Source organism: Pelodiscus sinensis, chromosome 30, assembly GCF_052426305.1.
Source record: "Pelodiscus sinensis isolate ZL-2025 chromosome 30, ASM5242630v1, whole genome shotgun sequence".
NCBI lineage: Eukaryota > Metazoa > Chordata > Testudines > Trionychidae > Pelodiscus > Pelodiscus sinensis.
The window spans coordinates 1,592,132-1,616,427 of NC_143081.1; the positions used below are offsets into that span (position 1 = coordinate 1,592,132).

Genomic DNA, 24,296 nt, shown 5'->3' on the forward strand with positions numbered 1-24,296 from the left:
CCCACAATGCCCCAGGGCCAGGCCCATTACCCACAATGCCCCGGGGCCAGGCGCCGAGGGGCCCGTTACCCACAATGCCCCGGGGCCAGGCGCCGTGGGGCCCGTTACCCACAATGCCCCAGGGCCAGGCCCATTACCCACAATGCCCCGGGGCCAGGCGCCATGGGGCCCGTTACCCACAATGCCCCGGGGCCAGGCGCCGTGGGGCCCGTTACCCACAATGCCCCAGGGCCAGGCCCATTACCCACAATGCCCCGGGGCCAGGCGCCGAGGGGCCCGTTACCCACAATGCCTCGGGGCCAGGCGCCGTGGGGCCCGTTACCCACAATGCCTCGGGGCCAGGCGCCGTGGGGCCCGTTACCCACAATGCCTCGGGGCCAGGCGCCGAGGGGCCCGTTACCCACAATGCCTCGGGGCCAGGCGCCGAGGGGCCCGTTACCCACAATGCCTCGGGGCCAGGCGCCGTGGGGCCCGTTACCCACAATGCCCCGGGGCCAGGCGCCGTGGGGCCCGTTACCCACAATGCCCCGGGGCCAGGCGCCGTGGGGCCCGTTACCCACAATGCCCCGGGGCCAGGCGCCGAGGGGCCCGTTACCCACAATGCCCCGGGGCCAGGCGCCGAGGGGCCCGTTACCCACAATGCCCCGGGGCCAGGCGCAGTGGGGCCCGTTACCCACAATGCCCCGGGGCCGGGCGCCGAGGGGCCCGTTACCCACAATGCCCCGGGGCCAGGCGCCGTGGGGCCCGTTACCCACAATGCCTCGGGGCCAGGCGCCGTGGGGCCTGTTACCCACAATGCCTTGAGCACGGGTGGGGAACCTAATCCTGGGGGCCGGATGTGGCTCCTGGCTGCCTGGTTCCGGCCCCTGAGGCTCAGCCCCCCCTCCCGCCCCATGGGGCTAGAGCACGCACAATCCACCCGCCCGGCCCCCACTGATTTTCCTGTGGGGCAGCAGCCCCCCCGCCCCCCCAGGCCAGACACCAGCAGAGGAGGCGGGGGCGGGGGGAGCCGTTTATTTGCAGGCTGGTCCCAGCCCCTCGGCGGGGGGCACCGGGCCCCTCAGTACATGGACGGCTTCTCCTCGCCCTTGGGGTTCGTCAGCTTCTCCAGGTTCTGCGTCAGGATGTGGTAGAGCTCGGCCTGGGGGGAGACCACAGTGGGGAGCTGGGGGGGCAAAGGGCCCCTGACCCCCAGGGAGCCCCTCCCATCGAAGCCCCCTTCCCCCGTCCCAGCCCCTCGAGGCCCCCTAACCCATCCCCCCCGTCACCTGCCTCCCCAGGCCCCCACACTCACGTAGAAGCCCCGAATGTCCAGCACCATGGTCCGCATCTCCCCATAGGCCGCCTCGTCCCGCTCATGGACCAGAGTCCGGTAATCCATCTGGGGCGAGGGGTTAGGGTTAGCCTGGCAGGGGGCACCGCTGGGGGGAAGCTCGCAGCCCCGGGACCCTCCCCGCCCCAGCTCACGGCACTGCTGGGGGGAAGCTCGCAGCCCCAGGACCCTCCCCGCCCCAGCTCACAGCACTGCTGGGGGGAAGCTCGCAGCCCCAGAACCCTCCCCTCTCCAGCTCACAGCACTGCTGGGGGGAAGCTCGCAGCCCCAGAACCCTCCCCGCCCCAGTTCACGGCACCGCTGGGGGGAAGCTCACAGCCCCGGGACCCTCCCCGCCCCAGCTCACGGCACTGCTGGGGGGAAGCTCGCAGCCCCGGAACCCTCCCCTCTCCAGCTCACAGCACTGCTGGGGGGAGCTCACAGCCCCAGAGATCCCCAACTCCCCCCCTCACCCCCAGCACTGCTGCAAGAAAGCTCGCAGCCCCAGAACACCCACACACACCTCTGGCTCACGGCACTGCTGAAGAGAAGCTCGCAGGCCCAGAACACACACACACACACACACACACACACACACACACACACACACACACACACACACGGCTCACAGCACTGCTGAAGGGAAGCTCGCAGCCCCAGAACACACACACACACGCAAGCACACAGGTACACACACACGGCTCATGGCACTGCTGAAGGGAAGCTCGCAGCCCCGCAGCCCCAGAACACACACACACACGCAAGCACACACGTACACACACACGGCTCATGGCACTGCTGAAGGGAAGCTCGCAGCCCCGCAGCCCCAGAACACACACACACACACACACACACACACACACGGCTCATGGCACTGCTGAAGGGAAGCTCGCAGCCCCGCAGCCCCCGATCACTCACCACGTGGGTCTCCTTCGAGGCCTTCGCGACGGCATCTCCTCGCTCGGAGAAATACCTGGGGGAGGAAAGAGGCGGCCCAGTCCATTACCCACAATACCGAGGGGCAGAGATTGGGGGGGTTGTTACCCACAATGCCCTGGGGCAGAAATGGGGCCACAACTCACTTAGAAATGGCCGTCTGGAAGCCCTCGACCTTCGTCTTGACGGCCGTGACCCGCTCCAGCACCTTCTCCTGGGGGGGGGGGGGAGATGGGGGTGAGACTGGGAGTCTGCGGGGGAGGGGGGCTGCGGGGGTTGGGGGGCCCTTACCTGAATAGCCACCCCAAAATCGTTCCCATCCTCGATTCTGGGGATCAGATGATGGATCCACGTGATAACCTGAGGACAGAGAGATGGTGGGGGAGGGGCAGGGCACTGCTGGGAAAGTGCGCAGCCGGGGGCACTGCTGCAGGGAAGCTCGCAGCCCCAATGGGGGGGGGGTCGTGGATCTCACCAAAACGCATTTCTCCTTCAGCTCCCGCACCTCCGGCTTGACCCGGCCCAGCAGCGTCACCAGGGCCTCGTTGCCCTTCAGGTAGCCGCATTTCGGAGCTGGGGAGGAGGGGCAGAACGGGGGGTGAGGCCACAGCCCAGCCCCCCAAAATCCTGCCCCCCCCCGTAAACGCTCCCGAAACTCACCCTCCTTCTTCTCCTCCTTATCGGTCTCCATGCTGGCCGCGTCCTAGGGGGAAGGGACAGGGTGCAAGTCACCGCCTCGCCAGCAGGGGGCGGCATGACACGGGGGGGGGCGTCACCCCAAAACTCACCTCGTCCTCATCCTTGGGGGGCGGGTCGGGGATGGGGATGTCCAGGGGGGCCCGGAGGGTGGACAGATCCTTGATGTTCAACGACTCCTCCTGCGGTGACAGGAAAATTACCCGGGGGGCTGTACTGCCGGGGGAGGGGAAAGGGGGGACCCCAGGGTGCTATGTGGGGTGATCCCAGCAGGCTGTGCAAGAGGCGCCCCACAGCTCCTGGGGAGGCCTAGCACGGGGGGGGGGCAGGAAGGGTTTGGGGGTGCCTGGGGAGGCTGTTCTTACCTTCAGGAACTTGTCCAGTTGAAAGATTTTTTGGGGTAAAAATGTCGACAGGAATTGCTCAGCCTGGGGGGGTGGAAGAGGAGGTCAGAGGGGGTATGTGTGGGGGCAGTTAATCCCCGTGGGGGCAGTTGATCTCAGGGGAGGGGGGCAGCTTTACCTCCTTGAAGAGAGATTCCCTGAAGAGCTCAACCTAAAAACAGAGCCAGGGCGGGGAAAGGCGGCTGAGTCTGGGGTGAGGCACCTAGTAGAACAGACCGCAGACTCCTCACCTCCCCCCACCCCACAGCGGCCCCCCAAGTCCTCCTGGTGTTGCCTCCCCCCCCCCACAGCGTGGCACCCCCCACAGGCTCCTTCCATGTTCCCCCCACCCCGGCACCTCCTGCCAACTCCCCTGCCCCACAATAAGTCCCCCCACCCAGAACTCCCCCACACCTTGGCGCCCCCTGCTGACTCCCCCAGAACCCTCTACCGGCCCCCTCCCCCACAGCGCCCCCTGCCGGCCCCCTCCCCCTGCCCCACAGCGCCCCCTACCCGCCCCCTCCCCCTGCCCCACAGCGCCCCCTACCCGCCCCTCCCCACACGCACGTGGCCGGCTCGGAAATCCCCGTAAGGAAGCGGAAGCGCGATCCCCGGGGTGACGCACGTGTTGGGGGGGGAATCCTGGGGGGCCCGTTACCACCCTCTCCCCTCCCCCCCGGGTCAGAGCCGCCCACCCCCGATGCAGCCCCAGATTCAGGGGGGTCCCCGGCCCCCCCGGCCCCCACCTGCCGGCGGGACTGCCCGCTGACTTTCACTGCGCAGGCCTTGGCCATGGTGGGGGGTCGGGGCGCCCCTGTCCGTCTGTCCGGCCGGTGCCTGCGCGTCCGCCCGTCGGTCCGTCCGTCCGCCCGTCCGTCCGCGGGAGCACCCGGCTCGGCCCCTTTCGATTTCACTTTCCCCGGCCCGCCCCACGGCCCGCCCCACTCCGCCCCACGGCCCGCCCCCTGCCGGGCGGGGGGTCCCCCAGTGACCCCCCCGTCCAGGCACCGCCCCCTGCCGGGCGGGGGGTCCCCCAGTGACCCCCCCGTCCAGGCACCGCCCCCTGCCGGGCGGGGGGTCCCCCAGTGATCCCCCCGTCCATGCACCGCCCCCTGCCGGGCGGGGGGTCCCCGAGACCCCCCCCGTCCATGCACCGCCCCCTGCCGGGCGGGGGGTCCCCCAGTGACCCCCCCTGTCCATGCACCGCCCCCTGCCGGGCGGGGGGTCCCCGAGACGCCCCCCGTCCATGCACCGCCCCCTGCCGGGCGGGGGGTCCCCGAGACCCCCCCCCGTCCCTGCACCGCCCCCTGCCGGCACGGGGTCCCCCTGACGCCCCCCCCGTCCCTGCACCGCCCCTTGCCGGCACGGGGTCCCCCTGACACCCCCCCGTCCCTGCACCGCCCCCTGCCGGCACGGGGTCCCCCTGACACCCCCCCGTCCCTGCACCGCCCCTTGCCGGCACGGGGTCCCCCTGACACCCCCCCGTCCCTGCACCGCCCCCTGCCGGCACGGGGTCCCCCTGACACCCCCCCGTCCCTGCACCGCCCCCTGCCGGCACGGGGTCCCCCTGACACCCCCCCGTCCCTGCACCGCCCCCTGCCGGCACGGGGTCCCCCTGACACCCCCCCGTCCCTGCACCGCCCCCTGCCGGCACGGGGTCCCCCTGACACCCCCCCGTCCCTGCACCGCCCCCTGCCGGCACGGGGTCCCCCTGACACCCCCCCGTCCCTGCACCGCCCCCTGCCGACACGGGGTCCCCCTGACACCCCCCCGTCCCTGCACCGCCCCCTGCCGGCACGGGGTCCCCCTGACACCCCCCCGTCCCTGCACCGCCCCCTGCCGGGCACGGGGTCCCCCTGACACCCCCCCGTCCCTGCACCGCCCCCTGCCGGGCACGGGGTCCCCCTGACACCCCCCCGTCCCTGCACCGCCCCCTGCCGGCACGGGGTCCCCCTGACACCCCCCCCGTCCCTGCACCGCCCCCTGCCGGGCACGGGGTCCCCCTGACACCCCCCCGTCCCTGCACCGCCCCTTGCCGGCACGGGGTCCCCCTGACACCCCCCCGTCCCTGCACCGCCCCCTGCCGACACGGGGTCCCCCTGACACCCCCCCGTCCCTGCACCGCCCCCTGCCGGCACGGGGTCCCCCTGACACCCCCCCGTCCCTGCACCGCCCCCTGCCGGCACGGGGTCCCCCTGACACCCCCCCGTCCCTGCACCGCCCCCTGCCGGCACGGGGTCCCCCTGACACCACCCCCCCGTCCCTGCACCGCCCCCTGCCGGCACGGGGTCCCCCTGACACCCCCCCGTCCCTGCACCGCCCCTGCCGGCACGGGGTCCCCCTGACACCCCCCCCCGTCCCTGCACCGCCCCCTGCCGACACGGGGTCCCCCTGACACCCCCCCGTCCCTGCACCGCCCCCTGCCGGCACGGGGTCCCCCTGACACCCCCCCGTCCCTGCACCGCCCCCTGCCGGCACGGGGTCCCCCTGACACCCCCCCGTCCCTGCACCGCCCCCTGCCGGCACGGGGTCCCCCTGACACCCCCCCGTCCCTGCACCGCCCCCTGCCGGCACGGGGTCCCCCTGACACCCCCCCCCCCCCCCCCCCCCCGTCCCTGCACCGCCCCCTGCCGGCACGGGGTCCCCCTGACACCCCCCCGTCCCTGCACCGCCCCTTGCCGGCACGGGGTCCCCCTGACACCCCCCCGTCCCTGCACCGCCCCCTGCCGGCACGGGGTCCCCCTGACACCCCCCCCGTCCCTGCACCGCCCCCTGCCGGCACGGGGTCCCCCTGACACCCCCCCGTCCCTGCACCGCCCCCTTGCCGGCACGGGGTCCCCCTGACACCCCCCCGTCCCTGCACCGCCCCGCCGGCACGGGGTCCCCCTGACACCCCCCCGTCCCTGCACCGCCCCCTGCCGGCACGGGGTCCCCCTGACACCCCCCCCGTCCCTGCACCGCCCCTTGCCGGCACGGGGTCCCCCTGACACCCCCCCGTCCCTGCACCGCCCCCTGCCGGCACGGGGTCCCCCTGACACCCCCCCGTCCCTGCACCGCCCCCTGCCGGTACGGGGTCCCCCTGAGAGCCTGCTACTCCCCCCGCCAGCCCTGCCCCACTGCCCCCCTTGATCCTCCCAGCCTTGTTAGTCCCCGTCCTCCTGCATCCCCGCTTCCCCCAACCCGCCCGCGCTGGACTCCACGGCCCCCAGTGCAAAACCTGCCCCCCTGCCGGCCCCCCACGGCCCGCGGGCCCCCCCTGCCACCCCCCCACCAGCTGTTTCTCTTTCGCTTCCGCTCACAGCTTCCGCGAGTTCTCGGCTGGGCCCCGCCCGCTGCAAGGTGAGACCCCCCCGCGGCCCCCCCAGCACCCCTCGTGGGCCCCCCCTTGCAGTCCCCCTACGGACCACCAGGGCCCCCCCAGCGCCCCCTGCGGACTCCCGCGGGCCCCCCAGCTCCCTCCACGTGCCCCCTGCAGTCCCCCCGCGGCCCTCCAGCGCCCCCCTGCAGTCCCCCCGCGGCCCTCCAGTGCCCCCCACGTGCTCCCCAGCGCCCCCCGCGGTCCTCTAGCGCCCCCCCCGCAGTCTCCCACCGGGTTGGGGGGTGCGGGGGAATCTGGGGGGCAGGGGGGCAGCGACACAGCAGGGCGCGGGGGGGTGGCAGTGCGGATCGGGGTACAGTGGGGGGCTGGCTGAGGTTATTGGGGTTTGGGGACTGATTGGAAGACGTGGGGTACCGGGCCTGTGGGGGGATATTGGGGTGCAGGGGGGGTGGCTGGAGGATGTCAGGGAGCCATTACGGGCAGGCAGAAATCGGTGCAGGGTCCAGCTAGGGTCTTTGAGGGGGGCTGTAGCAGGAATCGGGGTGCAGTGGGGGAATCGGGGGTGGGTACGGTGCTGTAGCAGGAATCGGGGTGCAGTGGGGGAATCGGGGGTGGGTACGGGGCTGTAGCAGGAATCGGGGTGCAGTGGGGGAATCGGGGGTGGGTACGGGGCTGTAGCAGGAATCGGGGTGCAGTGGGGGTATCGGGGTGGGTACGGGGCTGTAGCAGGAATCGGGGTGCAGTGGGGGTATCGGGGGTGGGTACGGGGCTGTAGCAGGAATCGGGGTGCAGTGGGGGTATAAGGGGTCCGGTATGGGGCTGTAGCAGGAATCGGGGTGCAGTGGGGGTATCGGGGGTGGGTACGGGGCTGTAGCAGGAATCGGGGTGCAGTGGGGGTATCGGGGTGGGTACGGGGCTGTAGCAGGAATCGGGGTGCAGTGGGGGTATCGGGGGTGGGTACGGGGCTGTAGCAGGAATCGGGGTGCAGTGGGGGTATCGGGGGTGGGTACGGGGCTGTAGCAGGAATCGGGGTGCAGTGGGGGTATCGGGGTGGGTACGGGGCTGTAGCAGGAATCGGGGTGCAGTGGGGGTATCGGGGGTGGGTACGGGGCTGTAGCAGGAATCGGGGTGCAGTGGGGGTATACGGGGTCCGGTACGGGGCTGTAGCAGTAATCGGGGTGCAGTGGGGGTATCGGGGTGGGTACGGGGCTGTAGCAGGAATCGGGGTGCAGTGGGGGTATCAGGGTGGGTACGGGGCTGTAGCAGGAATCGGGGTGCAGTGGGGGTATCGGGGTGGGTACGGGGCTGTAGCAGGAATCGGGGTGCAGTGGGGGTATCGGGGTGGGTACGGGGCTGTAGCAGGAATCGGGGTGCAGTGGGGGTATACGGGGTCCGGTACGGGGCTGTAGCAGGAATCGGGGTGCAGTGGGGGTATCGGGGTGGGTACGGGGCTGTAGCAGGAATCGGGGTGCAGTGGGGGTATCGGGATGGGTACGGGGCTGTAGCAGGAATCGGGGTGCAGTGGGGGTATCGGGGTGGGTACGGGGCTGTAGCAGGAATCGGGGTGCAGTGGGGGTATCGGGGTGGGTACGGGGCTGTAGCAGGAATCGGGGTGCAGTGGGGGTATCGGGGTGGGTACGGGGCTGTAGCAGGAATCGGGGTGCAGTGGGGGTATACGGGGTCCGGTACGGGGCTGTAGCAGGAATCGGGGTGCAGTGGGGGTATCGGGGTGGGTACGGGGCTGTAGCAGGAATCGGGGTGCAGTGGGGGTATCGGGGTGGGTACGGGGCTGTAGCAGGAATCGGGGTGCAGTGGGGGTATCGGGGTGGGTACGGGGCTGTAGCAGGAATCGGGGTGCAGTGGGGGTATCGGGGTGGGTACGGGGCTGTAGCAGGAATCGGGGTGCAGTGGGGGTATACGGGGTCCGGTACGGGGCTGTAGCAGGAATCGGGGTGCAGTGGGGGTATACGGGGTCCGGTACGGGGCTGTAGCAGGAATCGGGGTGCAGTGGGGGTATCGGGGTGGGTACGGGGCTGTAGCAGGAATCGGGGTGCAGTGGGGGTATACGGGGTCCGGTACGGGGCTGTAGCAGGAATCGGGGTGCAGTGGGGGTATCGGGGTGGGTACGGGGCTGTAGCAGGAATCGGGGTGCAGTGGGGGTATCGGGGTGGGTACGGGGCTGTAGCAGGAATCGGGGTGCAGTGGGGGTATCGGGGTGGGTACGGGGCTGTAGCAGGAATCGGGGTGCAGTGGGGGTATCGGGGGTGGGTACGGGGCTGTAGCAGGAATCGGGGTGCAGTGGGGGTATTGGGGGGCCAGGGCAGGAGTCAGTGCAGGGTCCAGCTGGGGGCATTGGGGGGCTGGGTGGGAGTATTCGGGGGGGTGGGCAGCGAGTTAACCCTTCGCTCTCTCCCAGGCCAGGTCATGGCCCAGGCGGGGCCCCCCCTTGGGGAGCTCCAGTTTCTGCAGCTGCGGGAGGAGCTGGTGCGGGCGCTGGCCCAGAGCCCCGGGGAGCTGCACCCCGAGACCGTGCAGCTGCTGGTGGAGGCCCCCCTGCCCCCCTCCGTCAAGTACCGGGAGGTCGACGTCCCGGGCCTCGTGCGCGCCAACCTGCAGGGGCAGACGGAGGTAGGGGCAGTGGGGGGCGAGCGCCTCGGAGGAGGGGAGCCTGGCGGGAGGGGAGTCTGGGGGGGTGGGGGATACGGGTCTCCGCTCTGGGGTGCTCCTCATGCCCTGCCTCTCCCCCCCCCCCGTCCCCCAGCTCGTGGCCTCCCTGCAAACCATCTCCACGGCCCTCAACATCCTGGAGAAATACGGGCGCAACCTGCTGAACCCCCTGAAACCCCGCTTCTGGCGCGCCGTCAAGTTCAACAACCCCGTCTTCCGCAGCACCGTGGACGCCATCCAGGTGAGCCCGAGCCCCCGGCGCTGCCTGGGACCCCGCCACGCCCCCGGGGACCCCCAGAACCGCCTGGGACCCCGCCACGCCCCCGGGGACCCCCAGAACCGCCTGGGTCCCCGCCACGCTCCCGGGAACCCCCAGAACCACCTGGGACCCCGCCACGCCCCCGGGGACCCCCAGAACCGCCTGGGTCCCCGCCACGCCCCCGGGAACCCCCAGAACCGCCTGGGACCCCGCCACGCCCCCGGGAACCCCCAGAACCGCCTGGGACCCCGCCACGCCCCCGGGAACCCCCAGAACCGACTGGGACCCCGCCACACCCCCGGGGACCCCCAGAACCGCCCGGGACCCCGCCACGCCCCCGGGGACCCCCAGAACCGCCTGGGACCCCGCCACACCCCCGGGGACCCCCAGAACCGACTGGGACCCCGCCACGCCCCCGGGAACCCCCAGAACCGCCTGGGACCCCGCCACGCCCCCGGGGACCCCCAGAACCGCCTGGGACCCCGCCACGCCCCCGGGAACCCCCAGAACCGCCTGGGACCCCGCCACGCCCCCGGGACCCCCCAGAACCGCCTGGGACCCCGCCACGCCCCCGGGAACCCTCAGAACCAACTGGGACCCCGCCACGCCCCCGGGGACCCCCAGAACCGCCTGGGACCCCGCCACGCCCCCGGGGACCCCCAGAACCGCCTGGGACCCCGCCACGCCCCCGGGGACCCCCAGAACCGCCTGGGACCCCGCCACGCCCCCGGCCTTCAGCCCCCCGGGATCTCCCCCACCTCCCCCCGCACCACTCGGTCTCCTCCCCAAGCTCAGCCACCCTGGCTGGGACCCCCCAATCCCCCACTCCGGTTTGCTGAACCCCCCATCCCAGAGCCCTGAACCGCACGCCCCCCCTGCACCCGTCAAAGAGTGTGGGGGAGTCCCCGGGCCCTGCCCCCCCCAGCCAGAGGGGACTCTTGGGCGGCAGCTAGAAGAGAAGGGCTATGGGGTCCCAGATTTGTGACAGGAGCCAGGGGCGAGGGGGGCCCAGAGCCAGGCCCCGCCCAGCCCCCCAGGCCAGCTAGAGCCCCCCAGCCACTCCCAGGCACTGGTCCCCACCCGCAGGCCACCCCCTCCCCATGCAGAGCGTGCGGCAGGGCCCGGGGAAACTGAGGCACGCACAGAGTCACTGCAGAGCAGCCCGGGGCGGCGGAGTCACGCACAGCAGAGGGATCCTGTCCCAGCCCCCAGAGACCACGTTCCCACCCCCACTGCCTCAGCCCCCCAGCTAGAGACACCCCAACCCCCATAGCTGGGAGCTCCCCACGCTCCTGGCCCCCCGCCCCCGAGCTGGCTGACGCTCCCCGCAGGGCGGGCGGGACGTGCTGCGGCGCTACGGCTACACGGAGCAGCAGCCGGACGGGCTGAGCTTCGCCGAGGGGCTGCTGGAGCCGGACGCCCGGCGCGTGGCCTCCGTGGCCGTGGACGTGGGGCTGTTGCGCGCCGAGCTCAACCTGCTGCTCTCGGTAGGGGCTGGGGGGCTGGGCAGGGGCCAGGGCGGGATGAGAACCGGGGAGAGGGTGCTGTGCCGTGGGGGGGTGGGCGCCATGGGGCTGGAGGATGTGTGGGGCAGGAGGGGCCGTGGGGCAGGGGGGCACATGGGCAGGAGGTGCCATGGGGCAGGGGGCGTGTGGGGTACAGTGACACATGGGGCGGGGGAATGTGTGGGGCAGGAGGGGCCGTGGGGCAGGGGTGCACATGGGCAGGAGGTGCCGTGGGGCAGGAAGCGTGTGGGATAGGGTGGCACATGAGGCGGGGGGATGTGTGGGGCAGGAGGGCGCCGTGGGGCAGAGCCTGGGTCTCATTGTTTCTTTTCCCTTTCAGAACAATCACCCGAACCCCAATGTGCTGCAGGAGATGCTGCTGGGGGGGCAGGAGGTGAGGGGGCCGGAGGAGGGGCAGGAGTTGGGGGGACTGTGGTGGGGGAGGGGCAGGAAGAGGGGAGGGGCAGGCGGTGAGGGGGGACGGGGAGGGGCAGGAGTTGGGGGGACTGTGGTGGGGGAGGGGCAGGGGGAGGGGCAGGCGGTGAGGGGGGACGGGGAGGGGCAGGAGTTGGGGGGACTGTGGTGGGGGAGGGGCAGGAAGAGGGGAGGGGCAGGCGGTGAGGGGGGACGGGGAGGGGCAGGAGTTGGGGGGACTGTGGTGGGGGAGGGGCAGGAAGAGGGGAGGGGCAGGCGGGGAGGGGGGACGGGGAGGGGCAGGAGTTGGGGGGACTGTGGTGGGGGAGGGGCAGGAAGAGGGGAGGGGCAGGAGTTGGGGGGACGGGGAAAGGCCCATGGAGGCAGTTCCGGGGGGCCGGGCCTGGCAGCCCTTTCGTCTCTTCCAGGTGACCCTCATCCCGGACTCGGTGCCCAAGCTCGACACAGCGCCCCCCGGAGCCCTGCCCCAGACCGGTGCATGCCAAAGGGGGGGGCGCAGGGTGGGAGCTGGGCTGTGGGGAGAGTGCCGGGGTGCTTTGGGGCAGGGGAGTCGGGCGGTGTGGGGCACAAAGCGCTGCCTGTGGGGGGCGCTGTGGGGCAGGGGAGTCGGGCGCTGTGGGGCACAAAGCGCTGCCTGTGGGGGGTGCTGTGGGGCAGGGGAGTCGGGCGCTGTGGGGCACAAAGCGCTGCCTGTGGGGGGCGCTGTGGGGCAGGGGAGTCGGGTGCTGTGGGGCACAAAGCGCTGCCTGTGGGGGGTGCTGTGGGGCAGGGGAGTCGGGTGCTGTGGGGCACAAAGCACTGCCTGTGGGGGGCGCTGTGGGGCAGGGGAGTCGGGTGCTGTGGGGCACAAAGCACTGCCTGTGGGGGGCGCTGTGGGGCAGGGGAGTTGGGTGCTGTGGGGCACAAAGCACTGCCTGTGGGGGGCGCCGTGGGGCAGGGGAGTCGGGCGCTGTGGGGCACAAAGCACTGCCTGTGGGGGGCGCTGTGGGGCAGGGGAGTCGGGTGCTGTGGGGCACAAAGCACTGCCTGTGGGGGGCGCCGTGGGGCAGGGGAGTCGGGCGCTGTGGGGCACAAAGCACTGCCTGTGGGGGGCGCCGTGGGGCAGGGGAGTTGGGCGCTGTGGGGCACAAAGCACTGCCTGTGGGGGGCGCCGTGGGGCAGGGGAGTCGGGCGCTGTGGGGCACAAAGCACTGCCTGTGGGGGGCGCCGTGGGGCAGGGGAGTCGGGCGCTGTGGGGCACAAAGCACTGCCTGTGGGGGGCGCCGTGGGGCAGGGGAGTCGGGCGCTGTGGGGCACAAAGCGCTGCCTGTGGGGGGCGCTGTGGGGCAGGGGAGTCGGGCGCTGTGGGGCACAAAGCGCTGCCTGTGGGGGGCGCTGTGGGGCAGGGGAGTCGGGCGCTGTGGGGCACAAAACGCTGCCTGTGGGGGGCGCTGTGGGGCAGGGGAGTCGGGCGCTGTGGGGCACAAAGCACTGCCTGTGGGGGGCGCCGTGGGGCAGGGGAGCTGGGCGCTGTGGGGCACGGCCGTGGGGCTGACCCCTCTCTCCCGCCCCCAGGGCCAGCCCCCCTGGCCACCTGCCTGCTGTGTGGCCTGGGGCCCGCCTCCCACCGCTGCCCGGACTGTAACCAGAGCCTGTGCCCCGAATGCGACCAGCTCTTCCACAAGCACCCGGCCCGCGCCCAGCACCGGCGCCAGTCTCTGGGGGACGCGGGCTGGGGGCCCGGGCCCCCTGCGCTCAGGTAACGGGGCCCCCTGGGCCCCCAGCCAGGGATCGGGAGGCATGGCCCCCAAGCCCCTCGCCTGGCCCACGCCGTGGGGCGCTCCCCACGCGGCGAGGGAAAGCAGGACGGGGAGGGGCGCCCGCCTTCGAAAACACGGGGCTGCGGCGAGAGCCAGGCCGAGCCCACAGGCCCCCCCAGAAAGTGCACCCCGACTGACGGCCCCTGCGGCTTGGGGGGCGAAAGGCCGGGGGCGGGGGAACCGGCCGTGACAATACAGCCGGGGAGCGGCCCCCCCGCGCCTGGCGAAAGGCAGGGAACCTCTCACTGACGGGAGAGAGGGGCCCCCCCGGGGTCGGGGGCCCCCCGTGACCCACCAAACCCACCCCCAAAATGTTGGGGTCCCCCCAGCCTGACCCCCCCCACCTCCAGGTATCGGGGACCCCCCCGCCCCATTTCAGGGGCCCTGGAAACCCCACAGGATTCTGGCACATTCCATACAGTTGCCCCAGGGCATTATGGGTCTTTGTCTGGGCCAGGCCAGGGGGGAGCAGAGGTGGGAGAGGGGAGGGGCTTATGTGGGGCAAGGGTGGGGGGCAGAGAGGATTGGGGGATGGGGCAGGAGGATGTGGGGAGGCTGTGGATTTTGGGGGGCAGGGAGGATTTGGGGGGCAGGCTGTGGGGCTTGTGGGCAGGGTGGGGATAGTGGACGGCTGCCAGGATTAGGGGTTCAGGGTAGGGATGGGGGGCAGTGGAGATTGGGGGCAGGCTGTGGATTTTGGGAGGCAGGTGATTTGGGGGGTAGGCTGTGGATTTTGGGGGGCAGTGGGAATTGGGGGGCAGGCTGTGGGGCTTGGAGGCAGGGTGGGGATAGTGGACGGCTGCCAGGATTAGGGGTTCAGGGTAGGGATGGGGGGCCCTGTGGGGATTTGGGGGGTAGGCTGTGGATTTTGGGGGGCAGTGGGAATTGGGGGGCAGGCTGTGGGGCTTGGAGGCAGGGTGGGGATAGTGGACGGCTGCCAGGATTAGGGGTTCAGGGTAGGGATGGGGGTCCCTGTGGGGATTTGGGGGTCCCTGGCCAACTCTCCCCCTCTTTTGTCTCCCCAGCCCGTCCATGGTGCCCTCGGAGCTCCCAGCCGGCCGCCCGGCCCTGCCCCCCAAGCCGCGCCCGCCCTGGCGCTGTGCCGCCTGCCGCGCCCCCAACGAGGCCCGGGCCGTGCTGTGCGTGGGGTGCGACCGGCCCCGGGGCTGCCCCACGCCCCCCAACCCCCCGCCCGACGGGGAGCCCCCCCGGGGGGGCTGGGCCTGCCAGACCTGCACCTTCCTCAACGCCGCCCCCACCGTGCTGTGCGCCATGTGCGAGCGCCCCCGGCTGGCCGGCCGGCCCAGCGCCCCCGGCCCCCAGCCCCCCCCGGACACCCCCTCGCAGGCCGGCCCCCGGCCCCCCCCGGACGGGCCCCCCGCGGCCCCGCAGGCTGGGGGGGGCCGGGGCTGGCCGTGTGAACACTGCACCTTCTGGAACCAGCTGCCCGGGCGAGTGTGCGAGGTCTGCAACCGGACCAGCCTGCTCGGGGGCCCCCCCCGGGACGACAAGGGGCCCCGGCTCCCGGGCAAGGGCCCCCCCCTCTCGCCGGAGGAGGCGGAGCGGCGGCGGCAGGAGAAGCTGCGGGAGGACGGGATGAAGCTGGTGGCCATGATCCGGGTGAGAGGCCCCTCCCCCTTGCATAGGCCCCTCCCCCCCCGCTGTGCCCATCTCCCCACAGGCCCCGCCCTCCTCTGCACCGGCCAATCCAGCTCTTCCCTTTCCATTCCTGGGGGCGGAGGAGGCGGGACTCCCCTATAACCAGAAGGTGGGGCTTTCCCTAACTCCGCCCCCTCCCTGAGAGGCAGGGGTCCTCTAACCCCGCCCACTCCCTGAAGAAGAGGTACTGCTCTCTCTTACCCCGCCCACTCCCTGGAGAGGAGGCGGGGCTCTGTCTCTAACCCCGCCCACTCCCCGGAGAGGAGGCGGAGCTCTCTCTAACCCCGCCCACTCCCCAGAGAGGAGGTGGGGCTCTCTCTAACCCCGCCCACTCCCCAGAGAGGAGGTGGGGCTCCCTCTAACCCCGCCCACTCCCCAGAGAGGAGGTGGGGCTCTCTCTAACCCCGCCCACTCCCCAGAGAGGAGGTGGGGCTCCCTGTAACCCCGCCCACTCCCCAGAGAGGAGGTGGGGCTCTCTCTAACCCTGCCTACTCCCCAGAGAGGAGGCGGAGCTCTCTCTCTAACCCTGCCCACTACCCAGAGTGGAGGTGGGGCTCCCTCTAACCCCACCCACTCCCCAGAGAGGAGGTGGGGCCGTCTCTAACCCTGCCCACTCCCCAGAGAAGAGGCGGGGCTCTGTCTCTAACCCCGCCCACTCCCCGGAAAGGAGGCGGGGCTCCCTCTAACCCCACCCACTCCCCAGAGAGGAGGCGTGGCTCTCTCTAACCCCGCCCACTCCCCAGAGAGGAGGTGGGGCTCTCTAACCCCGCCCACTCCCCAGAGAGGAGGTGGGGCTCTCTAACCCCGCCCACTCCCCAGAAAGGAGGCGGGGCTCTCTCTAACCTCGCCCACTCCCCAGAGAGGAGGTGGGGCTCTCTAACCCCGCCCACTCCCCAGAGAGGAGGCGGGGCTCTCTAACCCCGCCCACTCCCCAGAGAGGAGGTGGGGCTCTCTAACCCCGCCCACTCCCCAGAGAGGAGGTGGGGCTCTCTAACCCTGCCCACTCCCCAGAAAGGAGGCGGGGCTCTCTCTAACCCCGCCCACTCTCCAGAAAGGAGGTGGGGCTCTCTCTAACCCCGCCCACTCCCCAGAAAGGAGGTGGGGCTCTCTAACCCCGCCCACTCCCCAGAAAGGAGGTGGGGCTCTCTAACCCCGCCCACTCCCCAGAAAGGAGGTGGGGCTCTCTCTAACCCCGCCCACTCCCCAGAAAGGAGGTGGGGCTCTCTAACCCCGCCCACTCCCCAGAAAGGAGGTGGGGCTCTCTCTAACCCCGCCCACTCCCCAGAGAGGAGGCGGGGCCGTCTCTAACCCCGCCCACTCCCCAGAGAGGAGGCGGGGCTCGCTAACCCCGCCCACTCCCCAGAGAGGAGGCGGGGCCGTCTCTAACCCCTCCCTCCGGCAGGAGGCGGAGCTGGTGGGGGTGCCCCCCGAGGAGGTGGGGGCGGCGCTGCGCTACTCGGGGGCGGAGCGGCCGCTGCCCTGGCTGCGCTCGGAGCTGCCCGGGGTGCTGGAGGCGGTGGTGGAGCAGGCCACGCAGGCGGGGGCGCCGGCCGACCTGGGCGCCATCACCCAGCAGGAGGCTCGCGCCGCCTGGACCCAGAGCCAGGGCGACACGGACGAGGCCGTGAGCCGCTGCCTGAGCGCCCGGCGCCGCAAGGTGGGGGCCGGGGGACGGGTGCTGGGAGTGGGAGGGGGCAGGAGGGGCTTGTGGACAGGGGTGTGGCCTGGGAGGGGCCAGGGAGGAAGGGGCGTGGCCTGTGGGCCAGGCCTTGTGGGGTTGGGCGGGGCTGGTACGGGTGGGGCCGGTGAGGTGTGGCCTGCGGGGGCGGGGCCTACCGGGGTGGAGCTGGTGGAGGCGGGGCCTGCAGGGGCGGGGCGGAGCTGGGGGGGCGGGGCGGAGCTGGTGGGGGCGGGGCCTGCAGGGGCGGGGCGGAGCTGGGGGGCGGGGCGGAGCGGGTGGGGGCGGGGCCTGCAGGGGCGGGGCGGATGGGGGCGGGGGGCCAGGCCGGCTCAGCTCCCTCTCCGGGCGGGCAGGTGCAGGAGCTGGCGGCGCTGGGCTTCGGGGCGCGGGGGCCGGTGCTCCAGGCCCTCTACCAGAACGGGGGCGACCTGTGGGGGGCGCTGGCCGAGCTGCAGCGCCAGCAGCTGGAGCCCTTCCACCGGCGCCTGTGGGAGCCCGACGAGCCTGAGATCGACTTCCAGGCGCCCGACCACCAGGTGCCGGCCGGGGGGGGGGGGGCAGGGTGACTCGGGAGGTGGCGGTCTGGGGGCGGGAGCCCTTGGGGGATGGCAGAGGGTGGGAGTTAGGGGGATGGGAGGGGAATCCAGGGGGCCAGAGGGAGGAGGATCGGTGTGGGAGCCCCGCGGGGGTGGGGCGGGAGTCGGGGGGCGGTGCGGGAGCCCCGCGGGGGTGGGCAGGGGAGGGGGGCGGTGCGGGAGCCCCCGCGGGGGTGGGGCGGGAGTCGGGGGGCGGTGCGGGAGCCCCGCGGGGGTGGGCAGGGGGAGGGGGGCGGTGCGGGAGCCCCGCGGGGGTGGGGCGGGGAGTGGGGGGGCGGTGCGGGAGCCCCGCGGGGGGGGGCGGGGAGTGGGGGGGCGGTGCGGGCGCGTGGGGCCGCCGGCGCTGACTCCCCCCCCCACAGGCGCTGCTGCGGCGGCTCCTGGCCTCGCTGGCGCTGCCGAGCTGGGGGCGGGCGGAGCTGGTGCTGTCGCTGGCGCGGGAGCAGGCGGCCGGGGGGGGGCGGGCGGCTCTGGCCGACATCGTGGACGCCGTCCGGGCCTCCCCCGACCGCGACTTCATCAAGCGCCTGCTGAACTGGGAGTGCGCCGTGTGCGGCTGGGCCCTGCCCCGCAACCAGGTACCCCGGCCCCCCCGGTGCGCCCTCTTCCCGCACACGTCCCCCCCCGTCCCCCCAGTGCGCCCTCTTCCCGCGAACGTCCCCCCCCAGTGCGCCCTCTTCCCGCGAACGTCCCCCCCCAGTGCGCCCTCTTCCCGCGCACGTCCCCCCCCAGTGCGCCCTCTTCCCACGCACGTCCCCCCCCGGTGCGCCCTCTTCCCGCACACGTCCCCCCCGTCCCCCCAGTGCGCCCTCTTCCCGCGCACGTCCCCCCCCGGTGCGCCCTCTTCCCGCACACGTCCCCCCCGTCCCCCCAGTGCGCCCTCTTCCCGCGCACGTCCCCCCCCGGTGCGCCCTCTTCCCGCGCACGTCCCCCCCGGCCCCCCGGTGCGCCCTCTTTCCGCGCACGTCCCCCCCCCAGTGCGCCCTCTTCCCGCGCACGTCCCCCCCAGTGCGCCCTCTTTCCGCGCACGTCCCCCCACCAGTGCGCCCTCTTCCCGCGCACGTCCCCCCCCGGTGCGCCCTCTTCCCGCGCACGTCCCCCCCCAGCCCCCCCCCACGCCCCCCGGTGCGCCCTCTTCCCGCGAACGTCCCCCCCAGTGCGCCCTCTTCCCGCACACGTCCCCCCCAGTGCGCCCTCTTCCCGCACACGTCCCCCCCAGTGCGCCCTCTTCCCGCACACGTCCCCCCAGTGCGCCCTCTTCCCGCGCACGTCCCCCCCCAGTGCGCCCTCTTCCCGCGCACGTCCCCCCCCAGTGTGCCCTCTTCCCGCGCACGTCCCCCCCCGCGCCCCCCGGGTACGCCATCTTCCCGCGCACGTCTCCCCACGCTCCCCCCGGGTACGCCGTCTTCCCGCACATGTCCCCCCCCCGTGCCCCCCGGGTACGCCCTCTTCCCGCGCACGTCCCCCCCCGGCCCCCCCGGTGCGCCCTCTTCCCGCGCACGTCCCCCCCCGGTCCCCCGGTGCGCCCTCTTCCCGTGCACGTCCCCCCCCCCGTGCCTCCCGGTGCGCCCTCTTCCCGCGCACGTCCCCCCCCCGGTGCGCCCTCTTCCCGCGCACGTCCCCCCCAGTGCGCCCTCTTCCCGCGCACGTCCCCCCCCAGTGCGCCCTCTTCCCGCGCACGTCCCCCCCAGTGCGCCCTCTTCCCACGCACGTCCCCCCCAGCACTCCACCCCCAGGCATGTCCCTCCCCAGCAGACCCCTCTCCCCAGCACTCCACCCCCAGCATGGCCCCCTATGTGAGCCCCGCCCCTCCTGGGTCATCCCCTGATTTGAGCCGCGCCCCCCCAGATGCAGTCGCTGACTTCGTGCGAATGCACCATCTGCCCCGAGTGCTTCGCCCAGCACTTCACCATCGCCGTGAAGGAAAAGCACATCACCGACCTGGTGTGTCCCGCCTGCGACGCGCCCGACCTCCGCGCCGAGGGCGACATGCTGGGCTACTTCTCCACCCTGGACATCCAGGTACCGGGCCCCCGGCCCCCCTGAGTCCCCCAGCCCCCCCTGAACCCCCCCTGAGTCCCCCGGCCCCCCCAGAACCCCCCCTGAGTCCCCCGGCCCCCCCTGAGCTCCTCTGGCCCCCCAACTCCCAGCACCACCCACTGGGCTCCTTCTCCACCCTGGACATCCAGGTACCGGGCCCCGGCCCCACTGAGTCCCCCGGCCCCCCCTGAGCTCCTCCGGCCCCCCTGAGTCCCCCGACCCCCCTGAGCTCCTCCGGCCCCCCAACTCCCAGCACCACCCACTGGGCTCCTTCTCCACCCTGGACATCCAGGTACCGGGCCCCCGGCTCCCCTGAGCCCCCCCTGAGTCCCCCAGCCCCCCCTGAGCTCCTCCGGCCCCCCCTGAGTCCCCCCCCTCCCCTGAGCTCCCCCGGCCCCCCAACTCCCAGCACCACCCGCTGGGCCCCTTCTCCACCCTGGACATCCAGGTACCCCCAGGGCTCCCCAACTCCCCGTACCCCCCAAAATCCCCCAGTATCTCCCTGCACCTCCCATCCCCCTTCCCCACCTGCTGGGTGACGTCAGGCAGGGCCCGCGGGACCCGAAAACCCAGCCCCGCCCCCGCTCACCCTCTGCCCCCCCCCAGCTGCGCGAGTGCCTGGACCCCGAGACCTACGAGCTGTTCAGCAAGAAGCTGACGGAGCGGGAGCTCATGCGGGACCCCAAGTTCCAGTGGTGCACCCATGTGAGTGGGCGGGGCCAGAGGCCCAGGGGCGGGGCCTCGCCCGGAGGGTGGAGCCAGAGCGGGAGGGGCGGGGCCGGGGGAGGGGTTCTGGGGGGCTTTGGGGGGGTCTCTCTCACGTCCCTTCCCCCCCAGTGCTCCTTCGGGTTCATCTACGAGTCGGAACAGGCTGCAGCCCAGTGTCCCCAGTGCAACCAGAGCTTCTGTGTCCACTGCAAGCGCCCGGTGAGGGGGCGGGGCCAACGGGGCAGGGGCTGAGTGGGCGGGGCCGAGGGAGGGGCGGGGCCGAGGGAGGGGCAGTATGGGGTGGGCGTGGCAGAGGGGGCAGTGACTGAGTGGGCGGGGACACAGGAGGGCTGCTATGGGGTGGGCGGGGCAGAGGGGGCGGGGACTGAGTGGGCGGGGACACAGGAGGGCTGCTATGGGGAGGGCGGGGCCGAGGGGGCGGTGACTGAGTGGGCGGGGACGCAGGAGGGCTGCTATGGGGTGGGCGGGGCAGAGGGGGCGGTGACTGAGTGGGCGGGGCCGAGGGAGGGGCGGTATGGGGTGGGCAGGGCAGAGGGGGCGGTGACTGAGTGGGCGGGGCCGAGGGAGGGGCAGTATGGGGTGGGCAGGGCAGAGGGGGCAGTGACTGAGTGGGCGGGGCCGAGGGAGGGGCAGTATGGGGTGGGCGGGGCCGAGGGGGCGGTGACTGAGTGGGCAGGGCCGAGGGAGGGGTGCTATGGGGTGGGCGGGGCAGGGGGCAGTGACTGAGTGGGCGGGGCCGAGGGAGGGGCGGTATGGGGTGGGCAGGGCAGAGGGGGCGGTGACTGAGTGGGCGGGGCCGAGGGAGGGGTGGTATGGGGTGGGCGGGGCAGAGGGGGCGGTGACTGAGTGGGCGGGGCCGAGGGAGGGGCAGTATGGGGTGGGCAGGGCAGAGGGGGCAGTGACTGAGTGGGCGGGGCCGAGGGAGGGGCAGTATGGGGTGGGCGGGGCAGAGGGGGCGGTGACTGAGTGGGCGGGGCCGAGGGAGGGGCAGTATGGGGTGGGCAGGGCAGAGGGGGCAGTGACTGAGTGGGCGGGGCCGAGGGAGGGGCAGTATGGGGTGGGCGGGGCAGAGGGGGCAGTGACTGAGTGGGCGGTGCCGAGGGAGGGGCAGTATGGGGTGGGCGGGGCAGAGGGGGCGGTGACTGAGTGGGCGGGGCCGAGGGAGGGGCAGTATGGGGTGGGCAGGGCAGAGGGGGCGGTGACTGAGTGGGCGGGGCCGAGGGAGGGGCAGTATGGGGTGGGCGGGGCAGAGGGGGCGGTGACTGAGTGGGCGGGGCCGAGGGAGGGGTGCTATGGGGTGGGCGGGGCAGGGGGCAGTGACTGAGTGGGCGGGGCAGGGGGGCGGTGACGGGGGAGCTGCGGGGGGCACAGGACCCAGATCCCAGTGGCGGGTAGTTCCGCCGGCTGTGGGGCGGCAGAGCGCGGAGGACGGGGTGTGGGGCGGGGGCCTGTGTGATTGGGGGGGAGGGAAAGGGGCGGGGCTTGTAGGGGGCAGGCCATGCTGACCCCCTGCCCCCCCAGTGGGAGCCGCAGCACCAGGGCCTGTCGTGCCAGGAGTTCCAGGAGTGGAAGCGAACCAACGACCCCCAGTACCAGGCCCAGGGCCTGGCCGTCTACCTGCAGGAGAACGGCATCGGTGAGCCCCCCCCAGCCCCAGAGCCCCCCCGCCCCCCGGCCGCTCCCGCCCCCTGACCCCGCCTCTCTTGCCAGCCTGCCCCGAGTGCAAGTTCCCCTACGCGCTGGCCCGGGGCGGCTGCATGCACTTCCAGTGCTCCCAGTGTCGCCACAACTTCTGCAGCGGCTGCTACAGCGCCTTCCACACCAAGAACGTGAGTGGGGGGGGGCGGGGGGGCCGAAGGGCTGGAGGGGCGGGCCGGGGGGGGCGGAAGTGTTGGGAGGGGGCTTTGGGTGGGATGTCGTGGCGGCTGTGGCTTCGGCTGTTGGGTGGGAACGTGGTAGGCGTCTCCAGCGGGGCTGTTGCGTGGGGGACGGGCGGGTTGTGGGGCCGGCTCTTGGGTGCAGGTTGCGAGGTGGGGGGCTGTGGGGGGCTGTGCGGGAGAGACGTGCTGTGTTGCAGAGGTGATCGGTGGGTCTGGGCCTGGTTACGGGCTGTTGGATGCGGGTTGTAACGTGGCGTGGGGCTGTTGGGGAGGAGGGTTGTGCTGTGGGTCCTTGGGCAGGGTGACAGTGGGGGTTGTCAGGCGGGCGCTCTTGGCTGGGGGGGTGGGTGGGGCTGTTGTGTAGCTCTGTCTCTCCCCCCAGAAATGCCAGGTGCCCTCCTGCCCGGTTCGCCAGTCCTTGCACGGGCACCACCCCCGCGACTGCCTCTTCTACCTGCGCGACTGGGATGTGGAGCGGCTGCAGCGCCTCCTGCAGGTGGGGGCCAGGAATGACCGTGGGGCTGGGCAGGGGACCTGGGGGAGACCCTGGGGGTTCAGGAAGTGACTGTGGGTCTCTCTCTCCCACCCAGGATAATGGTGTCGTCTTCAACACGGAGCCCCCCACTGGGACCCGCCCGGCGCAAGGAGGTGAGAGCAAGAGATTGTGGGTAACCGGATGGAGATTTCCCCCCTCACCCCCTGGGCAGGGGATTGTGGGTAATGGGGTGGAGCCCCCCCCCCCGGCAGGGGTGTGAGTGGGGGGGTGCTGCCATTACCCATCATGCCGTGCATGCCAGGCGGGTGCCGGGTGATGGAGCAGAAGGAGACGATTACCGGCCTGCTGGACGAAGCCTGCGGGAAGGAGACGCCCCCCGGCTACGCCGGCCTCTGCCAGTGAGTGGGGGGCGGCTCAGGGGGGGGGGCGGAGGGAGGATCTGGAGGCATGAGGGGAGGGGGACACTAGGAAAAATCTGGGCCGTGGGGGGGGCGGGGACACATGGGCCCAGGGCAGGCGGGGGAAGAAGGGTTGGCGGATGGAGTGGCTAGGTGGGGTGTGGGTGCTGAGGGCCAGAGTAGGCGGCTTGTAGGGGCACAAGGGCGCGGAGCCGGGGCGGGGGGGGGGCGCCGAGCCGGGGCCGGAGGGCGTGGGTACACAGCCGAGGCAGACAGGGCGCGGAGCCGGGGTGAGGGGGCACGGAGTACGGAGCCGAGGAGGACGGGCGGGCGCGGAGCCGGGGCGGGGGGGCACGGAGTATGGAGCCGAGGAGGACGGGCGGGCGCGGAGCCGGGGCGGGGGGGCACGGAGTATGGAGCCGAGGAGGACGGGCGGGCGCGGAGCCGGGGTGAGAGGGCACGGAGTACGGAGCCGAGGAGGACGGGCGGGCGCGGAGCCGGGGTGAGAGGGCACGGAGTACGGAGCCGAGGAGGACGGGCGGGCGCGGAGCCGGGGTGAGAGGGCACGGAGTACGGAGCCGAGGAGGACGGGCGGGCGCGGAGCCGGGGCGGGGGGACACGGAGTACGGAGCCGAGGAGGACGGGCGGGCGCGGAGCCGGGCCGGGGGGGCGTGGAGCCGGGGGGGCTCGGGCGCCCGTCCCAGCGCTGCCGGTGCCCGCAGGGCGCACTACAAGGAGTACCTGGTGAGCCTGATCAACGCCCGGGCGCTGGACCCCGCCCGTCTCTACTCCCTGGCCGAGCTGGAGATCGTGTGGGGGCGCCACGTGGGGGCGCCGCTGCCCCGAGCCCCCAGCGAGGCGGAGGAGACCTACCGCGGGCGCCTGCTGCAGGTACCAGCCCCACGGCGCGGGGGGACCCCAGGATGTCACAGGGGACGGGGGGCGGAGGGGAGTCTCGGGGGGCGGGGGTGGCCGGGGATCTGCTGGGGCGCCCCGCTCACCCCTCTCTCTGCCCCCCACAGAAGCTGATGGACGAGGTGCCCCTGGGCCCCAAGATCCCGCGGCAGCGGCAGTGACCCCCGGGGACGGGGCCATGGACGACTGGCGCAGACGTCGATGTGGGGGGCGGGGAGCGCCGAGGGGACTGGGGGGTAGATTTGGGGGGCCCAGCAGCCCAGTTGATGTGGGGCAATGTGAGAACCCCAGCATGCGGAACCACAGCCTGAGGGACCCCGCAGGAGTCCCTGACGTGGGGGGCTGGCCCGCTGCCCTGCGGGGGCACCATGGGGGGCCGGGCGGTCTGGGGGGCGGGACAGACCATCGGGAGCCAATAAAACTGCTCAAAGGAGTCTTGGCTTCTTCCTACAGTCGCAGGGACCCTCGGAACGGCCCTGAGCCCCCCGCCCTGAGCCCCACGTGTGCCCCGCCCTGAGCCCCCCACCCTGAGCCCCATGCGCTCCCCGCCCTGAGCCCCATACAGCCCCCCGCCCTGAGCCCCACGTGTGC

General features: G+C 73.0%; 2 protein-coding genes across 2 annotated transcripts; one reads left to right on the forward strand and one right to left on the reverse strand.

Moving 5' to 3' along the window:
* Positions 1-999: 999 nt before the first annotated feature.
* On the reverse strand, positions 1,000-4,235 carry PSME2 (proteasome activator subunit 2). The gene is made up of 11 exons (XM_089774503.1): positions 4,074-4,235; positions 3,467-3,499; positions 3,310-3,372; positions 3,037-3,126; positions 2,909-2,951; positions 2,724-2,821; positions 2,540-2,608; positions 2,395-2,462; positions 2,231-2,285; positions 1,295-1,381; positions 1,000-1,141 (listed from the first exon to the last, which is right to left on the reverse strand). The coding sequence occupies exons 1-11, from the start codon at positions 4,119-4,121 to the stop codon at positions 1,061-1,063; spliced, it is 735 nt and encodes a 244-aa protein (XP_089630629.1). The 5' UTR covers positions 4,122-4,235; the 3' UTR covers positions 1,000-1,060.
* Positions 4,236-6,524: 2,289 nt separating this feature from the next.
* On the forward strand, positions 6,525-24,138 carry RNF31 (ring finger protein 31). The gene is made up of 21 exons (XM_089774294.1): positions 6,525-6,666; positions 9,063-9,274; positions 9,408-9,554; positions 10,904-11,059; positions 11,418-11,471; positions 11,920-11,986; positions 13,067-13,250; positions 14,337-14,931; positions 16,373-16,627; positions 17,005-17,187; positions 17,610-17,825; positions 19,096-19,269; positions 19,894-19,992; positions 20,125-20,214; positions 21,538-21,652; positions 21,727-21,845; positions 22,279-22,392; positions 22,487-22,544; positions 22,694-22,790; positions 23,513-23,681; positions 23,813-24,138. The coding sequence occupies exons 2-21, from the start codon at positions 9,071-9,073 to the stop codon at positions 23,864-23,866; spliced, it is 3,150 nt and encodes a 1,049-aa protein (XP_089630420.1). The 5' UTR covers positions 6,525-6,666; positions 9,063-9,070; the 3' UTR covers positions 23,867-24,138.
* Positions 24,139-24,296: the final 158 nt, after the last annotated feature.